General features: G+C 43.0%; 1 protein-coding gene across 4 annotated transcripts; it reads left to right on the plus strand.

Annotated features, from left to right (window-relative positions):
* Positions 1 to 8,460: 8,460 nt before the first annotated feature.
* Positions 8,461 to 16,339, plus strand: CENPT (centromere protein T). Of its 4 annotated transcripts, none has more exons than XM_031950254.1 (15): positions 8,461 to 8,592; positions 9,050 to 9,183; positions 9,575 to 9,701; positions 11,080 to 11,167; positions 11,922 to 12,024; positions 12,319 to 12,406; positions 12,495 to 12,631; positions 12,873 to 12,924; positions 13,177 to 13,322; positions 14,059 to 14,205; positions 14,459 to 14,725; positions 15,021 to 15,144; positions 15,441 to 15,608; positions 15,772 to 15,876; positions 16,055 to 16,339. In XM_031950254.1, exons 2-15 carry the CDS (start codon positions 9,132 to 9,134, stop codon positions 16,176 to 16,178), a joined length of 1,728 nt encoding a protein of 575 aa, XP_031806114.1. In that variant the 5' UTR covers positions 8,461 to 8,592; positions 9,050 to 9,131; the 3' UTR covers positions 16,179 to 16,339. The 4 variants fall into 4 exon arrangements, with proteins under 4 accessions (XP_031806114.1, XP_031806116.1, XP_031806115.1 ...); XM_031950256.1 differs by having other exon boundaries at positions 14,059 to 14,193; XM_031950255.1 differs by having other exon boundaries at positions 12,876 to 12,924.
* The last annotated feature ends 377 nt before the right edge of the window (positions 16,340 to 16,716 follow it).

Below are 16,716 nucleotides of genomic sequence, written 5' to 3' on the forward strand. Positions count from 1 at the left end.
TCAGTAAGCATCATATGTAATGGAGATAAACTGGAACCATTCCCAATAAGATTAGAAGTGAAACAAGGTTCCCCACTATCACCATTACTATTCAATATTGTATTAGAAATGCTAGCTTCGCAATTTGGAACTATGCTTAATAAGTTATCAAACTGTGCATACCCTTTGATCCAGCAGTTTTTCTACTGAGCTTATACCCCCAAGAGATACTAAAGAAGGGAAAGGGACCTGTATGTTCCAAAATGTTTGTGGCAGCCCTGTTTGTAGTGGCTAGGAACTGGAAAATGAATGGATGCCCATCAATTGGAGAATGATTGAGTAAATTGTGGTATATGAATGTTATGGAATATTATTGTTCTGTAAGAAATGACCAGCAGGATGAATACAGAGAGGATTGGTGAGACTTACATGAATTGATGCTAAGTGAAATGAGCAGAACCAGGAGAGCATTATATACCTCAACAACAATACTGTATGAAGATGTATTCTGATAGAAGTGGATTTCTTTGATAAAGAGATCTAACTCAGTTTCAATTGATCAAGGATGAACAGAAGCAGCTACACCCAAAGAAAGAATACTGGGAAATGAATGTAAACTGCTTGCATTTTTATTTTTCTTCCCAGGTTAATATTTTTACCTTCTGAATCCAGTTCTTCCTGTGCAATAAGAAAACTGTTCTGTTCTGCACACATACATTGTGACTAGGATACACTGTGACATATTTAACTTGTATAGAGCTGCTTGCCATCTGGGGGAGGAGGTGAAGGGAGGGAGGGGAAAAGTCGGAACAGAAGTGAGTGCAAGGGATAATGTTGTAAAAAAAAAAAAAATTACCCAGGCATGGGCTCTGTCAATAAAACGTTATAATATTAAAAAAAAAATAAATAAATACATTTAAAAAGAAAAAGAAATGCTAGCTTCAGCAATAAGAGTTAAGAAAGAGATTAAAGGAATTAGAGTAGGTAATGAGGAAACCAAATTATCACTCTTTGCTGATAATATGATGAAATACTTAGAAAACCCCAGAGATTCTACTAAAAAGCTAATAGAAATAATTCACACCTTTAGCAAAGTTGCAGGATACAAAATAAACCCACATAAGTCATCAGCATTCTTATATATCACTAACAAAATCCAACAGTGAGAGTTACAAAAAGAAATTCCATTTACAGTAACTACTGACAGTATAAAATATTTGGGAATCTATCTGCCAAGGGAAAATCAGGAACTATATGAACAAAACTACAAAATACTTTCCACAAAAATAAAGTCAGATCTAACCAATTGGAAAAATATTAAATGCTCTTGGATTGGGTGAGCAAATATAATAAAGATGACAATACTGCCTAAACTAATCTATCATTTAGTGCTATACCAATCAGATTCCAAAAAACTATTTTAATGACCTAGAAAAAATAACAAAAAAGTTCATATGGAAAAACAAAAGGTCAAGAATTTCAAGGAAACTAATGAAAAAAAAAAATCAAACAAAGGTGGCCTAGCTGTATCAGATCTAAAATTATATTATAAAGCAGTGGTTACCAAAACTATTTGGTACTAGCTAAGAAATAGACTAGTTGATCAGTGGAATAGACTAGGTTCAAAGGACAAAATAGTCAATAACTTTAATAACCTTTGGAATTGTGAATATACCCAGCCATTCTGGAGAATGATTTGGAACTATGCTCAAAAAGTTATCAAACTGTGCATACCCTTTGATCCAGCAGTGTTACTACTGGGCTTATATCCCAAAGAGATCTTAAAGAAGGGAAAGGACCTGTATGTGGAAAAATGTTTGTGGTAGCCCTCTTTATAGTGGCCAGAAACTGGAAACTGAGTGGATGCCCATTGTTTGGGGCAAAAAGACCTACCTAAATTGACTACTACAGAGATCACTCATAGAAAGCAGAATTATTTATTAGAATCTCGAGAAGCGGACCCTGTCCTGGTCTGCTAGCAAAATTTCACAGCAGGATAGGGCCAGAGCCTTGAAAATACTTAAAGCTTTTTTATACATTTCAGACAAAGAACCTCCAAAATCCCACTTCTATATGTTGTGATTGGTCACATAAATCTACTGTTCCCCTAGTTGGTCAGTGGAATGTAGTAGACAAAGTGATATATACAGCTTCTTCGGCCCTGTAGTCCAGGCCTTATTTAAAATCATGTGATTCCAGAGAAGTTGAAACTGAGGCCCATAAGGTTTGATCTACTTTAGAATCTGTAAGTTCTTCACCTTTTCCCACATACCCATCAATTGAAGAATGCCTGAATAAATTGTGGTATATGAATGTTAAAGAATATTATTGTTCTGTAAGAAATGATCAGCAGGATGATTTCAGAAAGGCCTGGAGAAACTTATATGAACTGATGCTGAGTGAAATAAGCAGGACCAGGAGATCATTATAACTTAAACAACAATACTATATGATGATCAATTCTGATGAACATGGCCCTCTTCAACAATGAGATGAAACAAATCATTTCTAATGGAGCAGTAATAAATTGAACCAGCTACACCCAGCTAAAGAACTCTGGGAAATGAGTGTGAACCACTACATAGAATTCCCAATCCTCTTTTTGTCCACCTACATTTTTTATTTCCTTCACAGGTTATTTGTACACTATTTCAAAGTCCAATTCTTCTTGTACAGCAAAATAACTGTGTGGACATGTATACTTATATTGTATTTAACATATATTTTAACATAGCATGTATTGTTCTACCTGCCATCTGGGGGAGGGGGTGGAGAAAGGAGGGGAAAAATTGGAACAAAAGGTTTTGCAATTGCCAATGCTGAAAAATTACCCATGCATATATCTTGTAAATAAAAAGCTATTAAAAAAGTGTTGTGTATCTCATTATTAAACATTAGCACAGTCTTGTCTAGATCTCATTTGCTTCCATCTTCTGTAGCAGTTTGCATTTCCTTACTCCTCTATTCTTCAAACTTTTTCTATCTACTAGCTTCCTTCTCCCAGCTGAACTCTTAGAAAAAACTATCTATACCCACTACTTCCATTGCTTCTCTTAAGTCCCTTTTCACCTCTTTGCAACCTGACTTTAGACTGTATCACTCAGTTGAAACTGCTCTTTCCAAAGTTACCAATAGTTTCTTATATGATCTGATTACAGTTTTTTCAGTCCTCATCCTTCTCAAATTTTGTTTACTTTGGCATTGTTGACTACTTTGAAATTCTTTTCTTCTTGGATTTTTGTGATACCCTCCTAGTTCTCCTCCTACCCAGCTTAATCAGTTCTCAATCTTTTTACTGATTTATCAACCAGATCATGCTGCCTAACTGGAGTGTTTACCAAGACACTATATTAGGCCCCCTACACTTCTCTCTTTACATACTCTCTTTATCTCATTTGATGATTCTATGTATTGTGTTTAATTATCACCTTTATACTGATGATTCCTAGGTGTATCTCTTCTGCCCCAAACTTCCTCTCAGTTTTAATCACATTTATCATCTGCCTATTGAGTAGTTTAAACTGAATATCCCCAGAGATATCTCAAGTAATATTTATTATCTTTCTCCCAAAGTCCACCCTTCTTCTAAAGATGCCTATTTCTGTAGAAGTTCCAACACAGTTCTTTTTTGCTATCGTTCAGTCATTCTGACTGTGTCTGAGATTTTGAAACCCATTTGTGGTTTTTTTTTTTCTTTTTGCCAAATCTATTTTTAAGAAGTTGTCTTCTTCCAAAGGGGAGGACATGCCAGGTGTGTGTGTGTGTGTGGGGGGGGGTTGGTTCAGAAATGGTGAGGGATCACCATTTAATAAAAAAGCTGGAGAGATCTCTAGAAGCAAAGCAAAATTTATTATACATTCTTGGGAGAAGGACGAGCAGACAATGCAAGGGAAGAAGCACCTTCTGGGACAGGGTTAACACTTTTAATCCCTAATGCAAATACCCCCTCTCACCATTGACCCTCATCCTCATTGGCTGAGGATCTTACATTCTAAACTTGGGAACTACCCAAGAAATTGAACTTGACCAATAAGTACATAGTTGCCCATACTTGACAATAGGGAGAAAATGATGTCATGGGAGAATAGCCCGAAGGGGACTTAAGTATGCCCTTGACTCAATCTTCAAAGTCCTTCAGGCCTCCACAAACTCTGAAGTAGATGAAGCCTTATTCGATTTTCACAACTGTCTTGAAAGATCTCACCTCATCTCTTTCAGGGGGAATACCCTTCTATTTCACCAAATCTATTTTTAAAGGAGTTGTTTTCAATTTTTGTGCCCCCTACCCCCAGCTGTTACAACATAGCTTTCATTTCTTTCCCCAATTTTTCTTCTATCTCTCTTATTTGATTTTTTAAAAAATCTTTGCTGAGGCAATTGGGGTTAAATGAGTTGCCCAGGGCCACACAGCTAGGAAGTGTTAAGTGTCTGAGATCAAATTTGAACTCAGGTCCTCCTGACTTCAGGTTTGATCCTCTATTCACTGCACCACCCAGCTGCCCCTCTCTTGATTTTTAAGATTCTTTCTAAGATCTTCGAAGAGAAATTTTTGAGCTTGAGATCAATTCATATTCATTCCCTTTTGAGGCATCACATGTACGTATGTTGCCATTGCTGTCGTCTTCTGTGTTTGTGTTCTTATCTTCTCTGTCACCATTATAGCTTTCTACAGTCAGGGCTCTTTTTGGCTTGTTGCTCATTTTTAAAAAGTGGAGCTCTGCTCTTAGGGCACAGGGAACATTGTTTCAAGCTTCTTTTGCTGGGAAGCAGGCATCATGTAGTTACTGGCTGTCTGTGCTGAAGTTTGCTTTTGCACTGGGGCTGGAGTCCTCATAGCTGGCCTGCTGAGTTAGGACCAAGGAGCCGAAATTATTGATCTGTGATATAGCTAAGAGTTTCCTGCTAGAGTGTCCTGCACTGGGCTATACCCTTTTACCCAAGTGAGTCAGAACTTTCCTGGAGTCTTTTTGCGTTATTTCAAGCTGGAAAATTGCTTCACTCCATTTGGGTTCTTGTCACTCTAGAATCTATTTAGAGGCTTGATTTCTTGTTGTTTCTGAGGGAAACCGGGGAGAGTTTAGGCAAGTTCCTAGCTTTTTTCAGCCATCTTGGCTTTACCCCTCCCCTTTCATTTGTTTTTTGTTTGTTTGTTTGTTTGTTTTTGAGGGGAGGTCAAAGAACTAGAGTAGTGCCCATTTCCTTTTCCAACTCATTTGGCAAGTGAGGAAACTCAGGATTAAATAATTTGTCCAGAGTCACACAAATAATAAGTGTCTAAAGCCAGATTTGAACTCAGGAAGATCAGTCTTCCTGATTTCAGGTCCTGTACTCTTATTCACTGCACCCTGTAGCTGCCCTATCCTTGTAGTCTCCTGTATTTATAACCTTGGCTTTGTACTTGATTTTTCACTCTTCCTACCTCATTCATTAACTTATCAAATCTTGTTCTTTTTTAAAACCTCTATCCCATATTTCACACTTGACACCTTTCTACTCATATATCCCACCACATTAATTCAGACTCTCTGTGCCTGATGACTGTATAGCAAGTAGGTGCTTAATAAATATTTAATAACTATTGATTGATTCATTCTTGAATAGTGGGCTAAAGAGGGACAGATAATGGCACAATGTGAGGCCTCCTACCTACAATCACTCCTTTACTCCTAAGGGTACATTCCCAGCTGTCTCTGGGAGAGTTGTACCTCTCCTGGCATAGCTTACATACCAGAACAGGGAAGAATGAACTCTGTACTGCCACTACATGGCTGTGGACGGTCCCTGCTGGCCCTATTTTGTTCCTGTCACAGCGGTATCCTCCTCATTAAGGGCCCCCAGGGTATTCTCCGATTTCTGTCTTCTACTTATAGATTATTCTTCTATGGGCCTTGTTTCCTAAGAAAGTCTTTTTAAGGCTTCTCCTTCATGCTTGTGCAGGCTACCAGAATTGCTCATTCTATTTCTGGTTAGGGATCCCAGTACATATAATAAAATACAAACGCTGTTGTGTAATCCTCTAAAAGTCTGATCTGGTATCTTCAATGAATCAACAAGTATGGAACAAATTCAGTTCCATCTAGGAGAGGCCTTGTGGCATTGTGGAAAGAACACTAGACCTGGATTAGCATCACATCCTGACTGTGCTACATATGTATCCTTGGCCAACTAAATTCCTCCTCGATAAAATAGGCAGTTGGACTAGATCTCTAAGATACTTTCCAATTCTGTGTACATAACAATAAAAGGTTACATTTTTACAGACTTTTAAGGTTAAAAAAGTATTTGATGTTGATATCCTGTGAAACTCATGACAATTCTTTGGGGTATGTATTGTAAATATAATTATTTGCATTTTGTAGGTGAATTCAAAGAAGTACAGAGAGATAAAGTCACTTGCCCACATCTAAGTGGTACAATGGATAAGAGCTTTGGATCAGGAGTAAGATCTGTGTTCAAATTCAGCCTTAGATTCTTAGCTATGTGTCTCTAGGCTGATTCATTTAATCTCTATCAGCCTCAGTTTCTTCAATTTAAGATGAAGATTATAATAGCACCTATCTCCCAGGATTGGTGTGAGGATCAAGTGAGATAAAATTTGTAAAATGCTTAGCACAGTGTATGGCAAAAAGTAGGTGCTTTTCTACATATATTTAGCAAATGGTTGAGATGAGACAAAACCATATTTTTTTTCTTTTTCTTTTTTATTAAAGCTTTTTATTTTTCAAAACATATTCATGGGGGCAGCTAGTTAGTATAGTAGATAGAGCTGAAGTCTACTGGAGGACCTGAGTTCAAATGTGCCTCAGACAAGGAATACTTACTTCCTGGCTCCCTCAGCAAAAAAACAAAAACAAAAACAAAACTATGTGTGGGCAATTCTTCAACATTAGCCCTTGCAAAACCCGTTGTTCAAATTTTCCCACCTTCCCCTAGATGGCAAGTAGTCCAATATATGTTAAATCCAATCTATGCGTACACATTCATGCAATTATTATGCTGCACAAGAAAAAAAAAGAAGCAAAACAAAATGTAAGCAAACAAGAGAGAGTGATCCACACACTGCTCCCACGGTTCTCTCTCTGGGTGTAGATGGCTCTCTTCATCACTGAAAATTCCAACTGGTTTGAATCATCCCATTGTTGAAGAGCCAAGACCTAGTCAGAATTGATCATCCTATAATCTTGCTGTTGCCGTGTACAATGATCTCCTGGTCCTGCTCATTTCACTCAGCATCGGTTTCTGTAAGTCTCTCCAGGCCTCTCTGAAATCCTCCTGCTGGTGTTTCTACTGGGCTTATACCCCAAAGAGATACTAAAGAAGGGAAAGGGACCTGTATGTGCCAAAATGTTTGTGGCAGCCCTGTTTGTAGTGGCTAGAAGCTGGAAAATGAATGGATGCCCATCAATTGGAGAATGGTTGGGTAAATTGTGGTATATGAATGTTATGGAATATTATTGTTCTGTAAGAAACGACCAGTAGGATGAATACAGAGAGGATTGACGAGACTTGCATGAACTGATGCTAAGTGAAATGAGCAGAACCAGGAGATCATTATATACCTCAACAGCAATACTATATGAGGATGTATTCTGATGGAAGGGGATTTCTTCAACAAAGACAAGATCTAACTTAGTTTCAATTGATCAAGGATGGACAGAAGCAACTACACCCAGAGAAGGAACACTGGGAAATGAATGTAAACTGCTTGCATTTTTGTTCTTCTTCCCAGGTTATTTATACTTTCTAAATCCAATTCTCCTTGAGCAAGAAGAAAACTGTTCAGTTCTGCACACATGTATTGTATCTAAGATCTACTGTAATCTATTTAACATGTATAGGACTACTTGCCATCTTTGGGGAGAGGGCGGAGGGAGGGAGGGGAAAAATCGGAACAGAAGTGAGTGCAAGGGATAATGTTGTAAAAAACTACCCTGGCATGGGTTCTGTCAATAAAAAGTTATTTAAAAAAAATAAAAAATAAAAAAAAAATGAAATCCTCCTGCTGGTCATTTCTTTTCTATAACATTCATTTACCATAACTTATTCAGCCGGTCTCCCGCTGACGGGCGTCCGCTCAGTTTCATTTTCCGGCCACTGCAAAAAGGACAAAGCCAAATGTTTCAAAGAGGAATCTAGAACTCCTTCTACTACAACATTACGCCTCTTGTGCAGCCCTGACCAGTGAAGGAGATAGGAGGATAAATGAGACAGTCCGCTAAGGAAAATGTACACAAATCAAAAAGAGAGGCAGGCTAGGACGAGTCCATAGAACACGCGGGGGGAAGAAGCTAGCAGAGTTGGAAGAGATCATTTAGAAGAGTGCGAGTGGGTCAGACACTGGGCTAAGTAATCAACCAGTCAGTAAACATTTAATAAGCGCCTACTGTGTGCCAGTTTCTGATTTAAGGCTGGGGACACAAAAAAAGGCACAGACAGTTTCTGCAACAGGCTTTTCTTCCCGCCCCCAGCGGTCAGCGGCTGAGAACTACATTTCCCGTGAGGCTGGGCAGCTGTGCTCGCGATATTTAGCTTAAACTGAAGGCGGGAGGGCGGATGCCGCGGTCCCCGGCGGGGCTCGAAGAGCGTCTGCGTTGTTCCCCGTCTGGCTCCGTGGTAAGGCCGTCCCGACTCCCATTCGCCCCCTCCTTTCTCCCGTCCGGTGGCGGTGGAGCCTCGAGCCGGCCACCTGGGTCATCCCTGGCCCCGCCCGCGGCTCCATCGCGGGGGGGGGCGGGGAGAAGCGGGCGCTGACCTGGTTCTCGGACTACTTCCTCCCGACTTCGTCTCCCTTGAGCCCCACCCTCTCCTCCCCACGTCCCCTTCTTAACCCCTACCCCCGTGCCTCACTCCACGCTCTCTCGGGAACACTTCCCTCCCCCCCGCAGCTCGAGGGGGCTCCCTGTCCCATCCCACGGGTTCCATTCCAAGAGGACCTACTGATCTTATCCATTGGGCCCGCCCCGCCCCGCCCTCCGCCCGAGCCCGCCCCCCTGAGCCCGCCCCCCCGAGTCCGCCCCCCTGAGCCCGCCCCGCCTGAGCCCCAAGCTGAGCTGGGGTGTCTTCAACTCAGGGGTCCCCGACGTTGCCCCTTCCCCGGGCTCCCTCCTCACCGGCCCCGGCCCACCCGGGGTTCCTTGCCAACGACTTTGCCCATGCCTGTATCCCACCCAGAAGATACCCCAGCCCACGGAATCTCCCACCCAGGTATCGCCCAGCCTATTGCCTTTTCCTTCTCCTCTACCCCCTCCCACTACCACTCCGGGCCGTCTCCGATGTTCCCCTTCTGCTGCCCCTGGGCACCCCCCCAACCCCTTCGGAACCTCACTTGGGTTGACCCTTTACCCCCTTCTTCCCCGAGGGTACTTGGAGGTACTGGCCTGTCCCCATGGTCCCAGTTCTGGCCTCCCCCTCCCCTTGTGGCCCCTTCCTTGAGCCCCCTCACCCAGGCCCTGTTTGTTTTGTGCTTCGACTCACCCCAGCATCCTGGTACTGCCCGACTCTACTTATTCCTCCAAGGCTTCTCTCTATCCCCACTTACCACTCCCAATGAAGGAGGCTTTCTGAGGACCCTAGCCTCAAATTTGATCCTTCCCAGGTGATTTCATCCCAGTGAACAACATGGAGTTTCTCTCTGAGAATGAAGGGAGCACTAAGACTTTGCTTCATCATGTGCTGGAGATGCAGCCTTTAAGCTCCCCTGTCTCATCTAACACCAGGCTAAGGTTAGTCCCTCAGCCCTTGGCCCTGTGACAGTCACATTAATCGAAGGGCTCTCTCTCCACAACTCTTGGATGTTGTTAGCACTGCCTGTGGTCAGTCAGCAAGCACAGATGGCCCTACTGGACATTGTGGGGACATTTAAAAACAAAACAAACATGGAAATTTTTCCATATAATGGTGGTGAGTACAATTAGGTGTGCTAGTTTATAATTTGTTGGGGGGTGGCTATTTTACATATATGCATTTTATTATATGTTTTAAATACTAATAATTTAAGTAAAAATACTTATTAAAATATACATATTTTACATATATACATATTTTAGGACAGCATGGACTAATGGTTGTTGAGTCCTGTCCAACTCTTCGGGGACCCTTTTGGGTTTTTCTTGACAAAAATACTGGAAGGGTTTGCCATCTCCTTCAACTGTTTGATGGATGAGGAACCTGAGGCAAACAAGGTTAAGAGTCCCTCAGCTAGTAAGTGTCTGAGGTTAGATTTGAACTCATGAAGATGAGGCTTCCTGACTGCAGCCCCAAGGATCTATGGTGCCATCCCAGGGCTGTCCCAGGGTCTAATGGAAAGAATGTCAGATTTGGATACAGGAGAGATCTCTACTGAAATGCTGCTTCTGAAACTGGTTCTAGTGTTATATTAAGTCATCATGGACCTGTCTTTTTCTATGATGGGGGGCATAATAAGACCTCTATCTACAAGATTGTTGGAATGAGCCATGGGACAATGTACTGAAAGTTCTTTTAAGAGCTTCATAAATGTATGTGGCCTGGCTTTCCGATCTCCCTTTTGTCTTATCTTCAAGGGTACCTATTATAGTTTGATTGTCAAAGTTAATTACCATAAAAGGTTTTAGATCTAGAGGGGATCTTAGGAATCACTTAGTCAAACCTTATTTTGCAGATGAAAAAAATTGAATAATAGAGGCTTGAAATGATTTGATAGGCACAAGGAAGCTTACTCCGAGTGTGCTCTGCAAACTTTTAAAGATATATGTTAAGGGCCTCAATATTAGCATGACAGATAAAGCATATTAAATACCTACTATGTGCTAGGCATACAAGAGACAGTTCTTACTTTCAAGAACTTTACATTTTTATTGGGGATGGCACATAAAGGAGATTTAGGAGGAGGGGAGGGTTATGGGTCCTGTTTCCTGGGTGTCCTGAAGATGAGCCTCATTCCTCCTTAGATAAAGTGAAAGGTCACCTATGAGAGCCCAGCATAGTTCCAGGGGCTGAGATATTTTTAAGAGTATTTTTGACATTCCTATGGACACAAGTAGGATTGGTCTGATTAGAACAAGACACTTCTAGTAACAGCCCTATTTCTGAGACTCCTTAAATGACTGTATTCTTTTTTAGCAAGCGAAGTCTTTCCTTATCCACAAACCATCCATGCCGTAACCCACGTGCTTCTCTGCCTAACTCACTTCCGAGTAAGCAAACAAAGGTAAACATTAAAGATTCCCTTATCTCCCGTCTGAGAGACAGGGAAAAGTGTACTATGCCTTTCTCTGGCCTGGAAATTGAGAATACAACCCCAGCCTATTGTTGTTTCCATTTCTTCTGACTGTTGTTGACCCTATTTTGGGTTTTCATGGTAAAGATACTGGAATAGTTAGCCATTTTCTTCTCCAGCTTATTTTATAGGTGAGGTAACAAACAGTGTTAAGTGACCGCCAAGGGTCACACGGTTAGTACATGTCTAAAGCCAGTTTGAATTCAGGTTTTCCTGACTAGGCCTGGTCTTCAATTCATTGTGCCACCTAGATGCCCAAAGATGGTGAGGATTTGGCCTAGCTAAGCAGAGCCTTCAAGCCTATAAAAGTGCTGTACTTAAGAGCATGGGACTTGGAGAAAGAAAACCTGAATATGAATTTTTTCTCTGGTACTAGCAGAGAAGCTTGCCTAAGACCAGAAAAATTTGATCTTGCTCACCTTTAAAATGAGGGTAGTGATCTTTGCACTGTCTACCTTATTGAGCTGTCTGTAAAGAATTATATAAACCTTAATGATACAGAATTGTGAGTTATTATTGGGGTTGTTTGAATCCTGGTTGGACTTCAGCTCAAAATGGGAGAAATTGGATCCATGGATAACTGATTTACTGGGGGTACTGATTCCAGGCCTATAGGGAATAGATCTGCCCAAAATAGGTACTTCAGTATTGACATGCTTATTTATTCCTTGTATGCCCTCTGTAGCCAGCACCTGCTCAGCAAAAGGACATTGGAGCTAATGCTCAGTTCTTTGACTTCTTGGAAGAAGGCACACCCAGGAATCTTCTGAAGAAAATCCTGCAGACTGGTGAGCCAAAGTCTGGGCATCTGGGGTGCTGGTTGAAACTCCATGGCAGAATATGCAGCCTGAGGGTGTTCCAAACCAAGATGTAGGTGATATAGGTAATTGTCTCTTCAGAGAAAGATTCCTATTCTCTCTAGAGATAGCTTGTTCCTCTCCAGAACAAGACAGCATGGTGTCAGGGGCTGCTGAAATAGAAGAGATAGGTTCCCATTGACCCTTGTTCCTAGGACCTCATTTTCATGCATGGGGATTCCAGCACCATTTCATGCTTTCTTTCAATGAGTGTCCTCTTTGTAGCTTCAGAAACCTCTGTCCTGGTACCTGCCTTGGTGAATTCACAAGAGCCAGAACCTGTTGAGTTACAAGAGGAAAGCAAGTCTTTCAGGTCTGAGGCATTTTGAGAACTAAAAGCTTCCAGGAAAGCCACAGATCCAAGGAGCACCATACTGAAGATTGGCTCGCTTTCCTTTCAGCCTGGAGTTACAGCTTCCCGAGTCTGAGTCCTCTGTGACTGTAGCTCCAGAGTTTCTGGTTCAGAGCAGAAAGAAGCGCTGCCTTAGTGTCTATGAGTTTGAACAGGGAGTGGACCAAGGACTTGCTGTTGCTTCAGGTGAGGCTCACAGGGTCCAGAGCCTTTTGTCCAGAGCCTTTTATGGGAACTCATGTATAGGCTGCCCATTGCTGATTGCTCTGCTGAACTTTGAGAATATTTGGTACTGCATGAGCAACAGGTTCCAGGTGATGGAGGGAAAAGTCTACGGGGATGAATAACCAATTGTACTTCAGCTCCCATCTTCCTACTCTGATGATCAGGATTTCTTCTGTTTCTTTTTTTTTTTTTTTTTGGACAGAAGATCTCACTGGAGAGCAGCCAGCTTTAACCAACAAGTCCCCTGTGACCAGGTGCCCAAGTATTACTCTGTATTACCATGCGGGGGAGGGCAGAACCAGGAGACTGGAGGAGGGATAGATTATAAAATGTACCAGAAAATCATCCAGTAGCTCCTGGAAGAGAAACCTTTTTGGAAACACTAAGGGTTGGTTTTCCAAGGAAGTAGGCCAGGGCAGGGGAGAGTGTTATCTAATAGCTAATCCACCTTTGGGTAATGGATGTCTACCCCAGCAAGGCTTTACAGCAAGCCTTCCTTTTGTCAGATCCTTCAACCTCACCTTGGCCACAGTTCTGCCCCCTGAGTCTGTAGAGAGGCCTGGCTTGTCCCGAAGGCCTCCGACCCGTAAGCCAGTTGACATCAAAGCATTTGAACAAAGATTAAAGGCTGTCCCACTGACTCATCTCCTAGGTAAGGCCACCTAGTCCTGAATTCTGTGAGGAGCTAGTCCAGACTTTATCACAAAACCCCCCAAAATTCTGCCTTCTTTTCTCCTTTCCTCCTACCCTTACCACCTTAGGCCTAAGTGGTGTTTCAGGATCCTTAACTTTTTTTTTCTTTTACAGTTTGTCTTGAGTTTTCTAAGCCATGTAATTGAGGTGAAAAGGCTGTCACTGAAAAATTGACTATTCTTACCTCCCTTTTGGAAATTCCTTTGAACATTAGGGAAGGAACAGTAATGAGTTTGAAGATTGCCAGTTAAGGATTAAAAGATAAAATCAGAATCAAGTTATAGTGTTTAGTACATTGCTTATTGAAACAGGACAGCTTCAAAGTTCTTTACTACCAGATGTACCTTGATCCCTAGGCAGAACAGTAGCCCCCTCTCATGTGCTAACATTATTCCAGAAGTCACCCACCTTTTCCTTTGGCCCTCACTGGGCAACATGGTTGAAAGTGCTGGCTGCCAGAAGAGAAGCAGCAGTGGAGAAACTGGGTGGCGAAGTGTCTGCATGAGGAGCCCTTTACCCCCTGGGGCTTTCCCCCTAAGATGATGGAGTAGGGATGACAGATTTGTGTGTCATTTGGGTGGTCTTCAATGCAGCTAGTCAGCCCTTGGGGTGAGTTCCTAGACCAGAGGCCTTATTTCAGTTCAGGAACTTGGCCTTCTGACAATTGTCTCCTTTGTTTCTCTCTCCATGTCTAGAGCGTCACACTTATCACAGTGCCGTGTCTGTTGATAGTGATGGGTCCTTCCAGGCGAGTTGTGACTCCATAGGCTTCCGGAGAAACTTGGCAAAAGGTCCAGATCTGAGAGCTGTGACCCAGCAGGCTGATCAAGGAATGGAGAAGGGTACAGGGTTCAGGGCAGGGCAGAGGGCCTTGTTCCAGCCAGACTTGGGCCAAGGGCTAAGTACTACAGGTAGCAAAGCTAAGACATCCTGGGATGTGGTGGTGATGGCCATTACCTTTTATTACTGAATGACCCACAAGATGCTTTTCCAGTCTGGGCTGGACTGGGGATGAGAGGTGAGAGAGCTCCTGAGGGATCAGAGGAGGTTGGAGAGAGGTCATCAATCTCTTTTATTTTCTTCTTTGGTATTTAGGTGTTAGGAGACAAACCAAGTCTTACACCAAAAGTCCAAGTCAAAACACCCCCATCTCTGCCAGTCCCATGTCTACTGGAACACGAACCAGATCTTGGGTGAGAACCCCAAGTCAAAAGAGCCGCCTCTCTGCTCGCTCTGCCCCTGCTAGAAGTAGCATCTCCAGAAGCGCCAGAGTCAAGTCAGGAGAAGAGGAAGGAGCGAGATTGATGGAGGAAGAGACGGCCAAAGAATCTGGAGAGGACACAGAAGTCCCTGAAAGGACTGGTAATGTCAGGGTTCAACCAAGACCAGTGTAATTAGGCTAGTTCAGGTTGGTTCACCATGCTCCTCCAGTATTCCCAGTCTTTGGGGATGGGGAAAGCTACTTGGGCTTTTGCTGGGAGCCTATAAATCCTTAGACTTCTGAGCTGATTGCAGGGAATGTTGAAGATTTCTTAGGATTAACAGTCCATCATTTGGGTATTCACACATTGATGGGGCTCAGAAAAGAGACAGGGACCAGCTGGGTGTCCACTTGGCCAATGGGTAGAATCCATCATCTTGGATCTTCTCTTTTTAGAGGATTCAGAAATTAGCATGAGGACTCCAGAATTTCTCCGGGCCAAGCGACAGCATTTCCTTTCACAACCTCCTAATCCTGTCCTCAGTATTACCCCAGCACCTCCTAATACTAATACTCCCCCGTAAGTATCTAGTATGTTACTCTCTGAAAGGGAACAGTGCTCTGGGAAAACTGGTGCTCTCTAGTCCTAGTCCAGGTGGGGAAATCATGAAAAATGGAGATGGAGATATCGGTTGGGGCTGCCAGGTAACAAGTAGAGACATATTGGGCTCTAGGCAAATTTCTCACAGCAACAATTTGATGGAAATGCTACAGAAATTCAAGGGATTTAGAGCCTGGGCTGTGTCATTGTGCTTTTATCCTGCCAGCTTTCTGTCAGGCTGCTAGAGCCATCTTGTTTCTATTCCTGACTCCTAGGTTGCCCTCCAAGTTTCCCCCGGCCAGACGTGCTCCTAAGCGCCGTGCCCCAGGCCCTAGGCAACCCCGTGATCCGGACAAAACTGGCCTGAACAATTACTGCAAAGTCTTCAGTTACTATGCCAAACTTCCTATGGAGAAGCCAGCCTCTCAGACCTTGGTGAAGTGGTGAGTTGGGGGGGGAGGGGGGGTTTGAAGTTGTCGGGGCCCTTTTCTCCCCATACCTGGGAATGGAGACTTAACACATTTTTGAGTGTTCTGCTTACAGACCTACTTCACAGTGCAGAATACTGGGCTTCTAATGCTTGCTTTGCCCTCCCTTGTTATATAGCCTGGACCAGTATTTCAGGACACTTTGTGATGACCTGGAGACCTTTGCTCACCATGCAGGCCGAAAAACCGTACTGTTGGCTGACTTGGAGCTGTTGATGAGGCGGTCAGTAGGCCTGAATCTGAGTCTTTTGTGCCCATCCCCCAACTTCAAGAGTGGGAGAAGGGGAGGGACAAGGGGTAGAGAAGGGTTAGTAGGCTCCTTTCTCCAGAGAGGGGGTCTTGTGCTGAATTTCAGGGGAATTCCTCAAGCATGATATGACCATTTTCTTATCTTTTTCTAGGCAGGGCCTAGTGACTGATGATGTTTCCCTCTATGTGCTTGTGGAGAGATATCTGCCCTTGGAGTATCGGAGGCTGCTCATTCCTTGTGCAGCCAGTGGCAATTCTGTCTTCCCTGCTGGGTAGGAATGCTGTCCTCTCAGACACACAGACCACACCAGTAAAGAGGCAAGCAGGAGCCTCGGGCTGAGGCTCTTTGGAGGTCTCCAAGTAAGGAGGCCTTTCCAAGAGTGGACTCTTCATATACTATTCTTGGTATCAATAAAATGTGATAAAGCCACTTAAAAGATGCTGATGGGGCTGAGTCGGGGGCTAAAAGCAAAAGCCATTTTTTTTCTCTTCCCTAGATGGGGATCTCCTTCCCTTTAGCTCTGGGGAGATGCATGGAAGAGTCAGGGAGAATGATTAAGCAATACAATTATAGAACCTTAGAACTTGGAGCTTAGTGATCAGTCCAGCCTCTCTGCTGGCCTCCTGCCCATGGGCAGACTTCTATCTGGCTGACCTCTACAATAATCATCCTAATGCACTGGTGTGACCCTGATCATTCCTGTGCTGTAAAACCTTCAGGGACTCCCTTTTGTATACATAAGAAATCTCAAGTTCTCTTTCTTCTGGCTCGAACTCCAGCGAAGCAGCTGTTTTTGGTTTTAATTGATCATTT

The sequence above is a fragment of the Sarcophilus harrisii genome, chromosome 2 (genome assembly GCF_902635505.1).
Source record: "Sarcophilus harrisii chromosome 2, mSarHar1.11, whole genome shotgun sequence".
NCBI classification, from domain to species: domain Eukaryota; kingdom Metazoa; phylum Chordata; class Mammalia; order Dasyuromorphia; family Dasyuridae; genus Sarcophilus; species Sarcophilus harrisii.

Bases quoted from the DNA above. Each gene is read 5' to 3' on its own strand.
- CENPT (XM_031950254.1), top strand. From the start codon at position 9,132: ATGCCTGTATCCCACCCAGAAGATACCCCAGCCCACGGAATCTCCCAC. The intron at 9,184-9,574 runs GTATCGCCCAGC...GATCCTTCCCAG, and splicing joins CCACGGAATCTCCCACCCAG to GTGATTTCATCCCAGTGAAC. The intron at 12,407-12,494 runs GTCTGAGGCATT...CTTTCCTTTCAG, and splicing joins GAGGAAAGCAAGTCTTTCAG to CCTGGAGTTACAGCTTCCCG.